The sequence below is a fragment of the Serinus canaria genome, chromosome 18 (genome assembly GCF_022539315.1).
Source record: "Serinus canaria isolate serCan28SL12 chromosome 18, serCan2020, whole genome shotgun sequence".
NCBI lineage: Eukaryota > Metazoa > Chordata > Aves > Passeriformes > Fringillidae > Serinus > Serinus canaria.
The window spans coordinates 11047963-11066101 of record NC_066331.1 but is presented as its reverse complement, the minus strand read 5'-3'; the positions used below and the strand labels follow the sequence as shown (position 1 = coordinate 11066101).

Genomic DNA, 18139 nt, shown 5'->3' with positions numbered 1-18139 from the left:
TGTTCTTTAAAGCAAAGCCCAAGGGCTCCCTCTGCTGCCGTGCGGGCCTGGAGAGGGGAGGGCAGGGGGGAGCGGGGCTCCGAGTCCAGGGGGAGCCAGGGCAGGGCAGCCCAGCTGTGCGGTCCAGATGTTCGCTGCTGCTGCTGCCCTGGCAGCAGGGCCCTGGTGTCCCTGGTGTCCCCGATGTCCCCTGAGGCTGCCCAGCCTGGCCCAGGGGATGCTGCCCTCCCCATACTGCTGCAAACCGCGAGGAAAATCCCGCAGGGCGTTCCCGATCCTGCCTTTTCTCATCGTGCTGGGGACGGGGACTGTCCCGGGTGAGGCAGCTGCCGAGGGGCCGGGGGAGGTCGGGCTGATCCCCCACCGGTGCCTGGGGGTGCCTGGTGAGGGCTCCCCACCCCAGAACTCCACCTGCATCCAGCCCTGCCCCAGCTCCCGGCTGAGCCCCACCAGGATGGAGCAGGACCAAGCCAAGTCACTGTCCCCATCTCCATCCAGTCCAGTCCTAATTAAACCACACTGTTGGGCACAACCCTGCAATTTAAAACATGAGAAACCTAGAGCCCACAAAAGGCCAGGGATGAGTTTTTTCCTCATCCAAGGAGATTTAGGGTGAGGGTTTGGGTTGGGACCTCTGCCCACAGCTGGCACCTCCGTGGGCTCTCAGGTGCTGGGAAGGAGCTGTGGAAGTTCCCAAGAGCAGAGGTGACACAAATTCCTTCCACAACAGGGTCTGGCAGTGAGGGAGGGCTCCAGCAAGGACAAAACATTATCCAGGCACTGGTGAAAGAAACCGAGGCGAGTTTAAACCTTGGAGGAGAGGGGACAGGTGACACGCAGAGAAGGTCCCGTTGGGGCACAGTGACACGAGCCATAAAACAGGGCCGGGCCAGCAGGGCTGCCCTCCGGAGGGACGGGTGAGTCAGAGCTGAGCCCTCCCCTGCTCTGCATTGCACAGAACAGCTGGGTGACTCAGGGCTCCTGGGTTACCATGGAGCTGTTTACTCTGCGCTCGGAACTGAGAAAAAAAGGAGGAGAAAACGCTACGGAGCTCGCCCAGTGAACGAAACGGAAGGAGCTTGGTGGCACAGAGAGGGATAACTCAGAGGGATAACTGCTGGAGTATTTCCGCTCTCTCAACCCTCCAAGCTGAGCCCCACCCAGGTCTGAGGTGGGGCCAGCATTACCCAGCTGATGCTCAAGAAGTTGGCTCCGTGGGGAGTCCTGGGGCTTGTGGAAGAAAGCACATTCAGAGAATTTCTCTGCTCCGAGGAAACTCCCACTTCCTGCTCCCCAGGAAACCCCAGCACACGGCGAGTGAGAATCAAACCAGACTCACACCCAGCTGCAGCAGAGATAAGAAATTTGGTTCTGATCCATGACAGGAATGCAATAAACTGCCAGTTTCTCAGAAGCCAAAAGCCTGAATGTTTGCCAAGAGCTTAAAATAACCCAAAGAAGGCTCTATTTTAAGGCACCTACTAAGAAATGTCCTTGGTTAAATAAACTGCAACTTCCAGAAAAGCCCTGTCTTCCAGGAGTCTGGGGGGAGCTTTGGCAGCAGGTGAATAAACAGTGAGTCCAAAGCTTTTAACACATTTTAGAAGCAGCAGCTCGTGGCTGGAGCTGTGCCAGCCCCCGGGCTGGAGCAGGAAGGATTCCCACTCCTCCCTGCAGGACCTGCACGTCTCTTGTGGCTGCTGAAGGTCTCCGCTTGGGGGTTGGACTGAATTTGGCCTCTCCACACTGATTCCCCAGAAATGCCTGATCCCTGGGATGGAAATGGGGACTGAAGTTCCTCTGCTGTGGGACTGAGCAGGGACTGGGCAAGGGGCACCTCGGAGTGCCCTCCAAAGGAGATGAGCCTTGGGGAGACAACGACTTCAGCTGTGTGTGATGACAGCTCCAGCAGCTGGGGCAGAGTTTGCCCAGGGAAAAATGCAGAGCCCTGGCTGACAGAACTGTGCCAGAGCTGGAGGAACAGTTTAAATGGACATTAAACTCCTGTAAAGGTGCCTAACAAGGACATGGGGGCAGAAAGGAAGCTGAGCCATGAACCACAGAAGGGATGTCTGCACTGGTTAAACAAAGCAGCATTTTAATTTCAAGATTTTATAAATATATATTTACAAAAGGAAGGTATCAATCAGAGTTAAACAAATGTACAGCTGCCAGTACTGCAGAGCACAGGGAGAGGAACCAGGGCAATACAGCCCCACAATTCACAGCACACAGGAGTCAGAAAGAAACCAACATGTAAATTCTTCATTCACAATTCCTGACCCAGAACGTTCAGCACCTGCTGCTGTGGAAGCACAAGCTCCAGGGACAGACCCCAAGGAAGGAGCTGGCCCCTCTGCAGGGATGAGCTCAGGCACAGCACTGCCACCCACCGAGGGCTCTCCCCAGCTCAGGGACAGCACAGAGCTGCTCTGCAGGAGGGTGACACCCTGACAGTGCCACCCCTGTGCCAGGAGCTCCCATCCCCACACCCTGCTGGCCTGAGGAACGGCCCCAGGGTCCCCTCCAGGACACCCCACAGCCTCAGTGTGACAGGCCAGGCACACAAGGGCTGCTCTCACAGCCCTGCCTGGAAAGGGGCTGCAGCTTCCCTGGAAACTGCTTCTGCTCTTCCTTTCTCCAGACAGGACCAGGCCTGCAGGGATCCCCCAGATTCAGTGCTTTAGGATGTTCTCCAGGTCTGGGAAGGCTTCAGAAACCAGGACCTGCTCACAGGTCACCTTCTGCAGCTGCCATGGGACCTCAGGGATCTTCCAGCAGCTCCATTTCCTTCAGGTGCCCCTCACTGCAGCCCTCAGAGCCATTCCAGTCATACAGCCAGGGATGCAGGGCCAAAAATCACGCCTTAAACTGTAGCAGATGCAGCAACAACCTCCAAGAGGCAAACCTGAAAGCCCACAGCTGAAAGTACCCAGGCACCAAGTGCTGAAGGAGCAGCAGAGTTCCCAAGGCTCAGCTGGTACGTGGCTTTTCTGAAGAATCTCCAGCAAATTTTTTTAACTCATCCAGTAGTTCTAAACCCCTATGAAACCCACTCAGGTTATTTTAATTTAAAGTTGAAGCAAATTAATTCTTGTTAATCAAACTAAAGAGAAGACTTAAACACAAACTGCTAGTGGAAAATGGAATATAAGTTGCCAGGAGTGTTAACCTCAAGTCTTGCACAATTTATTTACTTCTTTTGATTCACACCTTGTGTGCAGCTCCCAAATTGGTCAGAGCAACTTCTCTGTTGGTCACTGCTGGGAATGCAGCCTGGCTGGAGGCTCCCACCACACTCAGGATGCTGCCTGGTCCTCTGTAGCCATGGTCTGCAGGAGGTAAGATCAAAGAGGGCAGGAGAACTCTGTGAGCCACTGCCGGGATTTTTTTTTTGGGGGGGGGGGGGTGTAAAACATTAATTTCTGCCAGAGCCTGAGACTGGCCTGGGCACCTGGGTAACCCCTGCCAGGTACAAGGACTCAGGAGTAAATCAAGAAGGGGATGGGCCCAGCACAGAGTGCCAAGAAAGGTCATCTGTGTTGAGCTTCTGCTCACACTGATGGCAGCAATTACAGCAAATATCTGTGAACCCACGACAGCCAAAACACCTCTGCCAGAGTCATCAAGAACAGGCCAGAAAAGGCAGTCCAGCAGCAGCGGGGTGGAACTGGGGTGGTTGCTCCTGCTGGAACATCGGTTCCCTCTCCTGGAAGGAGCAAACCCAGAGCTGGGGGAGAACAGGAGCTGCTGGAAGAGCTGGGTGGAGGTGGGAGAGAACACAGAGGGCAGTGGCAGCCCTTTCAGCCTGGTGTTACTCCCAGCACAGTAGTCATATTCCAGAAATTCCCATGGCATTGACCCATGGCACCAGCCAATTCCACAGCACTGCACCTGGGGCTGGGGGGCAGCAATTAGCAGTGCTCTGAGCCTTAATTAACAGGGCTCAGGCTCTCCAGCAGCAGCGTGGCAAGGGTCCCACTGCACAGCTCAGAACACCAATGAGCCCCTCTCGTTTTCCCCAGGGATCCCAGAGCCCTGGAGGCCTCACCTGCCGCAGGAACTGCTTCCCCAGGTAGCTGGTTGCCATGCTGGTCAGGTTCTTCCTGCTGCCAACTTTACACCTGATGTAGCCATAGAGGTTGGCTCCCTGCAGCACCACCCCCATCACCACCACTGCCTGTGACAGGGAAGAGGCATCAGCAGCTGGCAGCTCTGGCTCAGGGCAGAGCCAGAGTGCAGCTCAGGGAGCACTCACCAACCACTTCACTTTGAAAGAGAAGAGGGCACTGAAGGCAAAGATCACCCAGATCATGGGGCAGGTGATCAGGCCGAGCCAGAAAATTCGGGACTCTGCTTCAGATGAGGTCTTACCCCCTTGTGCTGACACCTGAAACAGAAAGAAAACGGCAGTGACCAGGCTGCTCCATCCTACAGATCCCATGTCCTTAAAACCTGGGCAGAATCCCCACAGTCCCTGGGATTTCCCTCCACACAGCACCGGGTGCTTCCAGGACTCATTTCCACATCACACAAAGACATCTCTGCAACAGGAAGTGTTTCCACTTAAGGGAACGTTTTCAGTTTTCTCTCAGAATCACTGGAGACAGCAGCATCAAAAGCTCTTGGAATGCTTGGGGTTAGAAGGGTAAGTTTGGGAAAAGTGACATTTCCGCATGGTTCAGGTACAAAGTTTAGACACAGCTAAAGGAGTCATTTTGTAACTCCAAAAACCACAGACGTGCATTACCTACATTAAGCCAGATCAATATATCATGACAACTTTTTAATAACTCAATAGTCAAAAAGCTCACCTAGCAGGCTGCACAGATCTGTGGCTGCCAGCAAATGCTCCCTGTGCAAGCTCTCCCCTCTCCAGCAGCACCACCCAGTACCAGGGGGTCACAAAGCAGACAGGAGCACAAGGGCAGAACCAAAGCACTGACCTTCCTGGCCTCAAACACCCAGTGACTCCTGCCATCATCATCCACCTGGTTCCACCAGCGAAGGCCAACCATGAGCCGCCCTGTGACGTTCTGAAAGAGAGGCGAACCCATGAGCTCTGGCTCCTCTGCCAAAGAAACCTCCTGCCACAGCTCAGGGCTGCTGCTTTCCACGGTGCCCATCTGCCTCGCAGTGGGAGAACGAGAGCCACAAGAAGGCATTTCCTCAGAGATCCAGCACAGGGGGCACACCTGTGCTGCTTCTGAGCTGAACAAAGCCTGTGCTGCCTCAAAAGGGAGTCTAACAAATGCTCTCCACTGGACTTTCAAAAGGAACCAAGTGCACAGAGATGTGAGAGTTTATTTCACAACACTCTGCAGTCCACCCCGGCACTTGAGGGTGTTTTGGGGTACCTTTTTGTGGGAGAGGCACAAACAAATGACTTTTCTGAGGATGAGCATCACTGTCAGTTATTTTTACACAGCAAGGCAAAGACAACAAAAAGCACAAGGGGAACTCACCTTTACAGCCCAGAAGTCACAGGACAGGAGGAGGATGATGGTCACCATGCAGGCAATGAAGCTGCTGGTTAGGAGCTCACAGAGCAGGTAAACAACGATGGCACTGACTCGGAAGAATAAGTGGAAAAATGATGCCACTGGGTGCCTGGAATGAAGGACAGGACAGTCACAGCTCCTGCAAACAGTGACATTGCCAGGGGTAAGGGTCAGCATTGCAACATGAAGCCAGTGTTCTGGAAATATGGGTAATAACTGCCTGCGAGCTGACACAAGAGGCATTTCAGAAACTCCCTCTGTCATCACCAACCTTATTTTTGACTTTTTGGATCTCCTGGATACATCATCATCTGCATCAAAGAGAGACACATCTTCAATGTCATCATTGCTGTCCTGAGGTGGGGAGCAGAGGCAAAGGGTTACAGGAGAAAAATGAAACTGTTTTCAACATCAGCCTGGGACAGTGTTCATCACCCAGAAAACCAGAGAGGCACCTCGGGATCAGAATTCTTTTGGGAAGAACGTGAAGATTTAACCACACACAAGCCTACAGTGTGATCCGAGAAATGATCATGAGGGCTTGGACTGGTGAGCTGCAGCTGGGCTGAGCCTCTGAGCTGATCACAAACCCCGCTGCTGCCAGGTGTGCAAGGAGCACCTGGCTCTGGCACGCCTGGCCCTGGCACACAGCCTCTGACACGTGCCCTCCTGGCCCGGTAACTCCAGCTGGGGCAGTGTTTTTGTTCCTGAGCCTTCCAGGACAGTCACTGCCCGGGACTGCGGCCAGGACGGAGAACTGCTCGGGGAGGAACCTCTCTCCTGTGAGCCCCTGGTGGAGCCGGCGGTGCGAAGTGAGTCCCGAGCTGTGGGTGCCAGCAGCTCCGGCCGTGTCACACACCGCACCGGCCGTGTCACACAGCGCCGGGCACGGCCGTGGAGCCTCCCGGGGCTCTTGGTACGGACGGCCGGGCCCGTCACGGCAGGAAGCGCCTCCGAGGCCCGCAGCTCGCCCGGGGCCTGTGGGAAGGGAGTCCCGCTCCGAGATCCTATGATCCCTGCCCAGGCCCCTGCTCCGGCCCCGAAATCTTGGTCCCGTGTCCCATGCCCAAGCCCCTGATCCCGGTTCGAATGCCGCTCCCGGCATTCCCTAGCCCCGTGTCCCATGCCCCAGCCCCTGATCCCGGTTCGAATGCCGCTCCCGGTATTCCCTAGCCCCGTGTCCCATGCCCCAGCCCCCGGTCCCGGTCCGTACCATGGTCGGAGCTGCCACTTCCGCCCCGCCGCCACGCGTCACGGCCGCGGACCAATCGTGACGCGTTCCGTGACACCGCTCGGCCGCTCCGCCCCCTGCGCGTGCGCGCTAGCTGGGCGCGAGACGTGGCTGGGCCGGGCTCCGCTCCTGCCAACGGCCCTGAGGGGAGTGGGGGAACCCTGAGGGACCCTGAGGGACCGGCACCGTCTGAGGGGAGCGGGGGAGGATCCTGAGGCACCGGCACCGTCTGAGGGGAGTGGGGGGGCGGATCCTGAGGGACCGGCACCGTCTGAGGGGAGCGGGGAGGGGGGATCCTGAGGTACCGGCACCGTCTGAGGGGAGCGGGGAGGGGGGATCCTGAGGCACCGGCACCGTCTGAGGGGAGCGGGGAGGGGGGATCCTGAGGCACCGGCACCGTCTGAGGGGAGCGGGGGGGGGATCCTGAGGCACCGGCACCGTCTGAGGGGAGCGGGGCGATCCCGGGGGGACCCTGAGGGGATCCGGGGAACCGGCACCGCCTGAGGAGAGCGGGGGGATGCGGAGGTGCTAGCGCCTGAGCGCCCACAGCCTGCAGGGAGGTGCTGATTTACGGACTTGAACACAACCCTGTGGTCCTCCTGGCTTCGTCATGGCCGAAAACGAACCAGCCCTTCCATGGTGTTTTCCCCCTGGGCTTTATCGAGACGCGTTCGCCGCGGGCTGTGGCGCAGTCCCGTGGCCGCAGCCGGGTGGGTTTACCCTCGTTCCTGGGGAGCAGCTGCCATCGTGTGGCGGAGCCGCCATCCATCGCTCCGTCCTGCCCGGCGCTGCCGCCCCCGGCTCGGTTCGTGTGCCGCGCCAGCTGCCGGCCTCCCCGCGGGCACTCCTCACTGGCTTCGTCCCAGCGTTTGCGAGGCGAAGATGGCATTGAATTAAACAAACCAACACTAATCACAGCCCACTGTGGGGAGTTTTCGAGATTTTAATTTCAAACCAGAACAGCTGCTGAAAGCCCGTTGGCATGACCATGGGCAGAACTGGCCTCTCTCAAACCTCTGATACAACAGATTTTTGATGTGCCAGCCCAGATACTCAAAGCTAGATAAACAGCTTTTTTCAAATACTAGAAAGGTTTTTGTCCTCCCATTAAATTCTCAGCATTACTGGATACCACAAAATCACAGAGTGGTTGGGATTGGAAGAAACCTTGAAGACCATCCGGTTCCATCCCCTGCCATGAACAGGAAACCTTCCACAATCAAGTACACGTAGGCATTTATCCACAGAAATGGGGAGATTGAACCCCTCACCCTATTCTGCATTTCATAGAAATGAAGTCTAAGCTGCTTTCCACAGCTCCTGGGGCTGGGGCAGTTCCTCCCCAGGGCAGCACTGGAGCCTGCCCTGCTGGAGCTCCCCAGGGTTCCTTCAGCTCAGTCCATCCTGGCCGGGTCCCTCTGGATGGCAGCACCTCTCTGGGGTCGGTGACACCTCAGGGTACCCTGCCCATGGTCCAGGGCATTAATTAATGATGTTAAACAAAATCAGACCCAGGATCAGCCCCCTGTTACTGGCCTCCAAGCAGACTTTGTGCCACCAATCCATCAGATTTCAGTCCACACATCTTCATCTTCTACACCCTCATCAATCCACAGAAGCTCTGATAGGAAGTTTTTATTATTCTCACAGGGTTGAGCCTGTCCTGAGCTATGTTGGTGTCAGACAGTGCCATGTTGGTAAGGACAGCAAGTTTAGGGAGTTAAATCCAGGAGAGGGCTCAGTCCATTCACTGCCTTGACAAATAGCTGAATACACCAACAGTGTTTCTTAGGAAAACTTACAGAGGGGCAGTGTTTTACACTTAAAACCACATATTTAAATATGCTAAGCATATTTAAATGTACATAAACTAATATATCTGTATTTAATGCTTAAAGCCACATGGCAAACTCAGCTGGACACCAGAACCCCAGGTCATGGCTGTTGGCTGGACTTGGGGATCACCTCAGATAAACGTGTTATACCCAAGTTCTGGAGCAGGTGTTTTCCTCTCCCCAGTAAAAGAATCCACAGGTAGTCCTTTAATTTTCCTCAGCCAGGCTTTCCTTCTGGCTCTGTCTTCATCTTCCGTGGGCTTTGCCTGCTGTGCCTCTTGCTGAGCTGCCACAGCTGCCTCCTGCAGCTCCTGCTCTGCTGTCAGGAGCCTGAACCCACTGTCCCTGCGGGAAGCGTGGGCACTGGAGGGCTTTATTCTCCTGGGAGCTTCATTCCTCATCTCTGCAGCCGTGCCAGGCGTTGGTTGGATCAGCTCTGAGGAAGCTGTGCAGAGATGGATGAGCTGATGCCCATCTTTGGGACCAGGAGTGTCTTTCCCATGGCCCCTGGGAGTTTTCCTTTCTCCCAGCGAGCCACAGAACTTGGGATGTACAACACGGGGAGCAGGGATGGAGGATTTCACAGCGGGGCTGTGCAAAGAGTTCCTCAGCCTGAGCCGCAGCATTTTCATTTCAAAAGGAGTTGAGATTTTTGCCATGGCCAGCGAATGGCTGTGCAGCCTGGCACGCTGGAGCTGGGCTGCCCGCTCCTCCTGGTGTTGCAGGGGCGTTCTGGGCATTGGCAGCTCCCCAGGGCGCTGCTGCTGCCCTGCCCTGGCCCTTGCAGAGATCAGGCTGGGGCTGCGGCTGCCTGCAGCTGCCTTGCAGCTCTGCAGCGTGCCGATTGTCAAAAGGAACTTGTCAGGGGACATGGGACACCTTGGGTCCCTCTGGGGCAGCTCACACTCCAAAGTGGCCTCTGCCTCCTCGGGCGCAGGGGAAACAGAGCTCTGTTCAGGTTCATCACCTGTAGCCAAAAACAAATCAACACATTTGGGGTTGAGAGGTTTTCCCACACACTGCAGAGCACAGAGAATCACTTAATAAGCTGAGTTGGGAGGGACCCACAAGGATCCCCCAGCCCAGCCCCTGTCCCCGCCCAGACCACCAACAACCCCACCCTGGGCATCCCTGGCAGTGCTGTCCCAATGCTCCTGGAGCTCTGGCAGCCTTGGGGCTGTGCCCATTCCTGGGGAGCCTGGCCCGTGCCAGCACCTCTGGGGGAGAACCTTTCCCTGATCTCAGCCTGAGCTGCCCTGGCCCAGCTCCAGCTGTTCCCTGGGTCCTGTCTTTTACCAGGCAAAGCACCAGTTGGCATCTGCTGGCCTGGACAGCAGGAACCTTTTCCCAGCCCATCACTTTATCTGCCATGCTCAGTTTGTGGAGCTGGAGGATTTGTCATCACACTGCATTGAATAGCTCTGACTAAAACCAAAATAACATCACTGTGTTACAATTGAAAAGGTGCCTGTTTCTGTGCAGCTGCCTTTCCCAGTGATGGCAGATCCTGAATGTAGGTGTTCTCTCACTTTCTCGGGTGTATGTAATGAATAATTCAAGCCCTGAATCAGCAGCGTGCTTCCAAGCCCACCAGCTGTGCAAATATGAATACTACTACTGATTTCTGTCTTACTCAGTTGGAAAATGACAGTGCCTGTCTTGAAAAATGTGTTGAAGTTACACCAAACCCTTGTAAAAAGGCAGAAGGGTTTCACAGAAGCCTAGAAAATGACAGAACCACTGAAATGGAACAGCACATCTGCTCTTGACAACAGCAGAGAGTCTGAATATTGGCTGGGCTGGAGGCAGTGGCTGCTTGGTTTGTAACTCAGTTTAGAAAAGCCAGAAAAGAAGAGGCTCAGTGTGATACTTTTGGGTCTTCCACGGCTCTTTGGTCCCTGACGAGATTTTGGGGGCTTGTCTGGAGCTCGCTGCTGCTCTGCACCGGTGCCCTGGCGCTTCCCCTTCTGGGACCTCCTGTCCTGCTTCGGCACCTCTCTGTCAGCCGGCAGGGAATAGTCCCACGCCACCTCCTCGAACTGCAGCAGCAGCAGTCTGCTGGGGGAGTTGGTCACCACCCTGCAGGAGGGAGGGAAGAGCCATAAAAGCACAGGAATCACAGACACAGCAGGTCCTGCCTGAGTGGCTCCTGTGCAACACAAGCCCCAGGGCCTCCAACAGATCTGAGATCATCGTCTCTCCTGGAAGGAGCAGCAGCAATTGACCCCATCAGTCAGACACTGCACATTTTAACTTGTGCTCTGTGTGAAGCTCTGGTGCTCTTTTCATTCCACTCCACGGCAAAAATAATTTAAAAATCATTAGGATGAAGATTTCTAGCAGTGGACAGAGCTAGATCAGAGTAGTGCTTGAGGATGGAAGTACCTAACTACAAATACCATGTTATCAGGGACATCTAACTGTGGATTGAAGGGTGTGCTGGTCTGGTTGGGATGGCATTAATTTCTTCATAGCTGCCCATTTATTGTTGTGTTTTAGATCGTGGCCAACCCAGCCCTCAAACCTCAGCAATGTTTTACCCATTGCTTCCACTGAAGCTGGGAGCCACCTTTAGTTAGAGTGGCAAAAGTGAATGAACCTGGAAGGTTTTCTCATTATTGGCCTTTACAAAGAGGCTGTAGGTCAAGGAGCAGGCAGAGACTGTCAGGTGTTGCCTTGATTCTCCAACCTCCTAAGAATTTCAGAATTCAGCTTTACAGTTGGTCTGTATCTTCAGCTGTAGAGAAAAAGGAAATTGTACATTGCTGCAGAGACTAAGGAAATCTCTTCAGCCATTGTGAGCTAAAGCAGATTATTGAAGCAGATAATAAATAGTGGAGCTCTTTAAAAGTAATTTGTTAGAAGGAAAAACACACAGTTCCTTACATTTCAGTGTAATCTACCAAATGTGGGTCAGAGTCTGCTGGCAGCTGCAGTCACCCACCTGTTTCCTGCAACACAGAGAGCAGACACGGGGTCTCTGCTGCCGCCAGGCTCCAACACTTTGAGGCAGGTGCCAGTCAGGAAGTTGAATATCCGAATGCATCCATCAGCACAGCCACTGATGACTCTGAGGTACAGGAACTCCAGGGACAGGACTTCCCTGAAAACACACCAGGCCAGTTGGCACTTCCATGGTGCTTGCCCAAGGAGAAAGGGTCAGTGAGCTCTTTCAGCAGGAGGAGCAGAGCTCTGGCTGCAGTAGCAGCCTGCACTGAGGAGCTGATCAGGACCTGGCAAAGGTCTGACAGAGACCTCTCGGGTCCCTCCACGTCCAAACCAACAGCCCAGTGCACCCTTCCACTGGAAGGTGCCCCTGCCCATGGCAGGGGGTTGGAATGAGGTGATCTTTAAGGTCCCTTCCAACCCAAACCATTCTGGGATTCTGTGATTCCATGCTCCCCATAGCAACCATATGGTCGTGGCCATCTGCTGCATTTGAAATTTCAGTTTTATGTCCAGGAAAATCAATGAAAACCATACCATTCTCCAGTTTTCACAGTTCTAGGTACAATTTAAGTCTGGGAGGATGGCGTAACACGCAGCTGGTCAGCATGAAACTGGGCCACCTCTATTCCTGCCCAGGTGATGTGACACCCTGTGGCACACAGTGGGGCATCCTTGCAGTATTGGACTGTGCTCTGTCTGCCTTTAGTCATGCCTGGTTGTGATAAAGGGTTGTGGGTTTGCATTTCAGGTTGTTCCAGGTCTTAACTGAAAGTGCTACTTGTGGCCGCAGGGTGCCTGACAGAGCCTTTGAGATAAAGATTGGTCCAAGTGGGGATATTTCAAATCCCCAGACTGGCAATTAAGGCATTTTCTGGTCCTGTAAGGGGCACTTTTTCTTTACAGTTTCAGTCCACTGTTGAATGCAACTTGAAACACATCTGATTCCTACTTGGGATGGAAGAAAGCTATCAGGCATCTCCTAAATTTTCCCAACATGCTCCATCCCAGGGCATATCCATCACTGCTCCCTGTGATGAGGTGCCACTGGTCAAAGGACAAGCAGAGAACTGGGCCTTGGTGCCTCTCTAATGTCTGCAAAGTAAAAGAAGGTGCAAAAAAATCAGTAATTGGGATGTAAATCTGTCTGAGGTGTCCATGGCTTCCAGGACACCAGCCTGATATGGTTTTTTAGTGCTATTGTACCAGTGTACCCCATGGATAACTGTGTTTGTTTTATAGTCACTGAAATGTTCTGGGCTTGGTGCTGCTGCTGAGCTCCTGGCATGGAATGACATCCCTTTTCCATCTTTATTACATGTGATCAAGAGATATTACTCCACTGACACCTTTGTGCTCTCTGGAATCTTGCCCCAGCAGGGAAGAGGAGGATGCCCTGGCTCTGGGAGAAGGGGCTCAGCTGGAGCTGGGATATCTGGGCTGTCTCTCCATTTCAGGTAAAGAGCTTCCCTCCACTCCCAGGTATGGACTGACACTGGTCCTGGACAGCTGACCAGGGAATTCACAGACTCAGTGCTCCCACAGCTGCCCAGCTGCTGCAGCTCCAGGAGCTGCTGCTGAGAGCAAGGCTCCTGTTTTGGGCTGACCCTCGTGCCTCCAGCCCCAGGTCAGTGAAGCTCTACCTTCATCTCCCCAGGTTCAGAAGGTTTCTGTGGGAGCAGAGATGAGCAAAGCTACAGGGAGCGAGCAGTGATGGAGGTGAAGCAAATCACACCCTGCCTCAAAATCAGCAGCTGGTTGCAAGTCAGTTTTTTAATTACCTGCAGTTGCTTTGATTGGTTTAGACTGCTCTGGGGGTTGTTTGGTGGGATTAATTTCTTTTTTAGAAAATCTTTTGCAAATACAAAAAACTGTGATGAACTAGCAGTGAATTGTGACCATTTAGCACAGAATTATCCACCCCAGAGGAAACTCACCTTGATCAGAGCCCCTGTCTCAGCACTCCAGACCTTCACCAGCCCTCGGTGACCCCCACTGACCACGTGGGCTCCGTCCATCCTCACTGCCCCCACAGGGCTGCTGTGCATCAGAGTCCTGAGGCATTTCCCACTCTCCAGGCTCCACACTGCTGAGCCAGCAAGAAGGAGAATTAAAAAGGAATCTGCCTCAGTGCTGAGTTCTGGGAGTACAACATGCATTAAAAAATACTGTTTGATTACAGTCACACCTTGTACCTGCAGCTCTGTGAGGAGCTGAGTGTTGGCTTAAAAAGCATAATTGCATGGCAAACCATTTAAATGTAAAGTCCAGAAAAAGCACATCTTTTCCACCTTTATTCTATAAGGAAACATCTGGCAAAGCTGAAAGTTGATACAACTTGCCCGAGAGTTGGGATAGCATTACAGCCACAAAGCCATTAATTCTGAATTAAAGCAGAACTAACGAGAATTTAGTCCCTGACACAATCAGAGACTGTGTGTTTACGTGTCCCCAGCTGTGACTCGTGGCTTTCCCCCTGTGTGCCACTGCCCCCAGCCCCCTGCCCGTGGCTCTGCAGTGGTTCCCTCTGGCTGGGAGCTCCCAGGGCTCCCATCCCTCACCTTTCACCATGCCATCCCCAGCTCCCAGGGCTCCTGTCCCTCACCTTTCACCATGCCATCCCCAGCTCCCAGTGCTCCCATCCCTCACCTTTCACCACGCCATCCCCAGCTCCCAGGGCTCCCATCCCTCACCTTTCACCATGCCATCCCCAGCTCCCAGTGCTCCCATCCCTCACCTTTCACCATGCCATCCCCAGCTCCCAGTGCTCCCATCCCTCACCTTTCACCATGCCATCCCCAGCTCCCAGGGCTCCTGTCCCTCACCTTTCACCACGCCATCCCCAGCTCCCAGGGCTCCCATCCCTCACCTTTCACCATGCCATCCCCAGCTCCCAGTGCTCCCATCCCTCACCTTTCACCATGCCACCCCTAGCTCCCAGGGCTCCCATCCCTCACCTTTCACCATGCCATCCCCAGCTCCCAGTGCTCCTGTCCCTCACCTTTCACCATGCCATCCCCTGCTCCCCGTGCTCCCATCCCTCACCTTTCACCATGCCATCCCCAGCTCCCAGTGCTCCTGTCCCTCACCTTTCACCATGCCATCCCCAGCTCCCAGTGCTCCTGTCCCTCACCTTTCACCATGCCATCCCCTGCTCCCAGTGCTCCCATCCCTCACCTTTCACCATGCCATCCCCAGCTCCTGACACCAGGTACTCCTGGTGGGAATGCAGGCAGGTTATGGTCGCATAGTGACCAGTGAAGGTTCTCACACAGGCCCCACTGTGAATATTCCAGCACCTGCAGGGAGGAGAGCTTTATGATTCCTTCCATGTGGTTCCATTATTATTTCCTATTTCATGTGCCCAGCTCTGCTCCCCACATCAGGTTAAAATCAGGAGCTGTTCCACTGAGGTGTCAGAGCAATAGCAGCAGTCGAGTCAGGCTCAGCATTAACGGTGGCCCTTGTCCTTCCCTCTCCCCTCACTGTGCCAGGCTGGGTGTCCTGGCCCAGTCCCAGCTCACCTGATGCTGGGCTCCAGGCTGGTGCTGCTGAGCAGGAGCCCTCTGTCCTCGCGCAGGCACAGGGCTCTGACGGGCCCGGCGTGGCCGTGCAGCAGACGTGGCTGCTCCTTCCCTCCTGGCACACGGAGCAGCCTCAGGCCCCTGCTGCCAGCGGCCACCCAGTCCCCACCGCTGTAATGGGCTCTCCTTGTGCTGTCAGACCTGGCAGGGACAGTGCCTGGGCTGAGCTTTGGCTAGCAGCACTGCCCTGCCTCCAGCTGGGCACGGCGGGCAGAGCTCCGGAGGTGAATGCTTTGCAGGGCACCACAGTACCTAAATCTGCACATCCCCCTTTGTGTCAGGGTGGGCAGAGGGGCGAGGGCTTCCCCCAGCCCTGGGAGCCTTGGGATCCCTTGGGATACACCATATCCACCAACCCTTATTCCTTTAAAACCAGCTTATCTTGGCATCTTTATTTAAAAACTGGACGCTGAGGGACCCTCCTCCAGCCATCCAGGAGGATCACAGGGAATGGAACAGCTTTCCTAGAGCTGCTCTTGGCCCCGCAGTTGGGCACTCTACTCACTGCTCCATGAGCACACAGGTCTTGTAGGGGCCACAGAAGACATTCCTCTCTTCCAGCTCGATCTTGTCAGTTTTCAGTTCCCGATAGGCTTCATGCAGACTAAAATCCTCTGTCTGATGGCAAGAGAAATAGGGAAAGGTAACTCAGAGAGGCAGGAATGCAGCATTATTCCATAGTATTGAACCCATCAGCTCTAGGCATGAGCCCAGAGTAAGGAAAATCCAAGGGCAGCCAAACCCTGCTTAGCCCAGGTTGTCCCCAGGCCGTGTTCTGTGGCATAAATGGAATCCCTGAGATCTGCACCCTTTATTTTGAGGGAAGAAGGGTCCTGGCCCCAGGATTGTGCCATGACTGGGGACACATGGGGATGAGGCCGAAGTCTAGGAATGCCTCCCAAACTCCCTCCCATGTGGGAAGGTGCTGAGCAAGTCCGGGTCCCTATGAACTGCTCAGGATGGGGCAATCCAAAGGCAGGAGTGGGAAAAAAAGGAAGCAATTCCAAATTCACTGAGCTGTCTCCCACGAGCTGTCCTCCCTCCTCCCCAAACACTGACATGCAGCATCCAACAAACCTTGGATTTACGCCTCTTCTTCTGCTCCTTGTCCTTCACTTCAGTGACCTCGCCCTCATCGTTTAACTGGGGAATTTGCACATCGACTCTTTTAGCATAGTTTGGCATGGTTTTTCTAGGACACAACTCCTGGAATAAACCAGCAGAGGCAGGAGTTATGCAGAGCCCACGCTGGCAGGGCGTGCTGCTCCTCTCCTCAGGACGCTGGGGCTCCCTGCAAAGCTGAGCTGCACACTCTGCCTTCTCCTTGAGACCTGGCTTACATTTAGCACTCCAGCTACCTCAAGTTCAACTTCTGGTGAAAAATAATTGCTTTTTATTATGCTTTTCCAAACTCTAGTCTTAAGCTTCTAATAAGCAGCAAAGTTTTGAGCTCGTCTCATCTTTGGCAGGCTCTCAGTTGGTTCAGAATTCAAACCCACTGAGATGGGAGGCTCTGAGAACACCTCGGTCAACACTCGAGATTCATTTTTAGCCTGTGAAACCTTCCCTGAAGCCTTTTCTGAGTTTCTGTGCCCCCTTCACAGCCCAAAGCAGCAGAGGCTCCAGCCTGTCTCTTCGGGGAGGCTCCTTCACACCTCACTCTGTAGCAGGTCCTGCTGGCCCGGCCAGTCCTGTCCCAGGCGTTCTGCATTCCTGTGCTCCAGCCACTGCCCCCAGCTCCTCACAAAGGCACCTTGCATTTCCCTTACCCTGTGTGCAGTGAGTGGAGCTCATTCCTGAGCTGCCTTGGGAGCTGCTGTAGCTCTGCCCAACCTCCACCACCTCTGGAAATTTTCACTGTGACCAAAGTCTGCTTTCCTGAAGAATGCTGGGTTGCATTTTTAGAGTCTCAGGCTCTCTAAAGGAGACTAAAAGCTGTTCTTGAGACAGTGTGAAACGTCACCTGGCTTTGCTCTGCAGCTGGAGATGGAAGGGCCATGGCAGAGTTGGGGGGCAGCCTCAGGTACAGGAATTCCCATTTAACAGCTTGGGCAGCAGCAAACCCCCTCTTTTTAAAGTGCATAATAACGGCAGGAACGCAGGTGTCCCACCTGCAGCTGCAGGAGGTTCTTCTGGACTGTGCTCTGACACTCCTTGTCCTCCCGGACCCGCCTGACCAGGAACTCCCAGTGACCATTCACAGCAGAGCAGGCATCCAGGGATTTCTGATCCAAAAGCCCTGGGAAGTTAAAGGGACAGGTTGGCTGATCCCCTCTGGAAACCATTTCTTACCCTTAGGGGAAACCCCTGGAAAATCAGAGCAGCTTTACCCAGGATGGCCATGGACAGCTGGAATGGCAGGGCACGAGTAAAGTCCTTGGGGTGGCCGCCATCAGAGCGTGATGGCAGAGACGCAGGAACCATGGTGACAGCTGCACCAGCTGGGGACAAAGGTGAGCTGTCCCCTGCATCGGGAGCTTCCTGGCAGGGCGTCAGTGCTTTGGGGCCAAAAGCACGTTCTGGTGCTTGGCCACCTGGAAAACAGGGAATTTACAGTCCTGGAAGTGCTCGAGTTTTGGTGCCACGGGCAGCGCCGCTGTCAGCAGTGCCCTGGAAGTGCCGGGCGGTTTTTAACTCATCGCTTTGGCACTGTGCAAGTCACAGGAGAGCGCTGGGAGCGCTCCTGCTTTGCAGGACACCTCGCAGCAGCGGGGCTGAGGGGCAGGCTGGCGTCTCCCACCCCTCTCCCCTGCCCTGGGTGGTGGCGAGGGCTCCTCCCTTGTGGAAACAGCAGAGGATCAGCACGGGAGGTGACAGCCCCCAGGGGATCAGCACGGGAGGTGACAGCCCCCAGGGCACCAGCACGGGAGGTGACAGCCCCAGGGGACCAGCACCGGAGATGACAGCCCCAGGGGACCAGCACGGGAGGTGACAGCCCCAGGGGACCATCAGGGGGAGGTGACAGCCCCAGGCTCCAAGGGGTACGGCAGGGCCACTCGTGCCAAGGACATGGCACCGATTTGCTGAGGGCAGGGGAAAGCC

General features: G+C 54.8%; 2 protein-coding genes across 3 annotated transcripts; both read right to left on the bottom strand.

The window, feature by feature from the left end:
- Positions 1-3167: 3167 nt before the first annotated feature.
- Positions 3168-6805, bottom strand: LOC103819904 (Golgi apparatus membrane protein TVP23 homolog B-like). Of its 2 annotated transcripts, none has more exons than XM_018919171.3 (7): positions 6715-6805; positions 5773-5855; positions 5466-5640; positions 4947-5036; positions 4259-4390; positions 4052-4180; positions 3168-3332 (listed from the first exon to the last, which is right to left on the bottom strand). In XM_018919171.3, exons 1-7 carry the CDS (start codon positions 6715-6717, stop codon positions 3300-3302), a joined length of 645 nt encoding a protein of 214 aa, XP_018774716.1. In that variant the 5' UTR covers positions 6718-6805; the 3' UTR covers positions 3168-3299. The 2 variants fall into 2 exon arrangements, with proteins under 2 accessions (XP_018774716.1, XP_009092753.1); XM_009094505.4 differs by having other exon boundaries at positions 5466-5610.
- A 1893-nt stretch (positions 6806-8698) lies between these two features.
- Positions 8699-17544, bottom strand: LOC103820025 (F-box/WD repeat-containing protein 10). Its single transcript, XM_050981588.1, has 11 exons — positions 17428-17544; positions 17209-17336; positions 16175-16303; positions 15603-15715; positions 15038-15238; positions 14691-14812; positions 13451-13599; positions 12466-12608; positions 11512-11670; positions 10471-10646; positions 8699-9534 (listed from the first exon to the last, which is right to left on the bottom strand). Exons 1-11 carry the CDS (start codon positions 17519-17521, stop codon positions 8699-8701), a joined length of 2250 nt encoding a protein of 749 aa, XP_050837545.1. The 5' UTR covers positions 17522-17544.
- Positions 17545-18139: the final 595 nt, after the last annotated feature.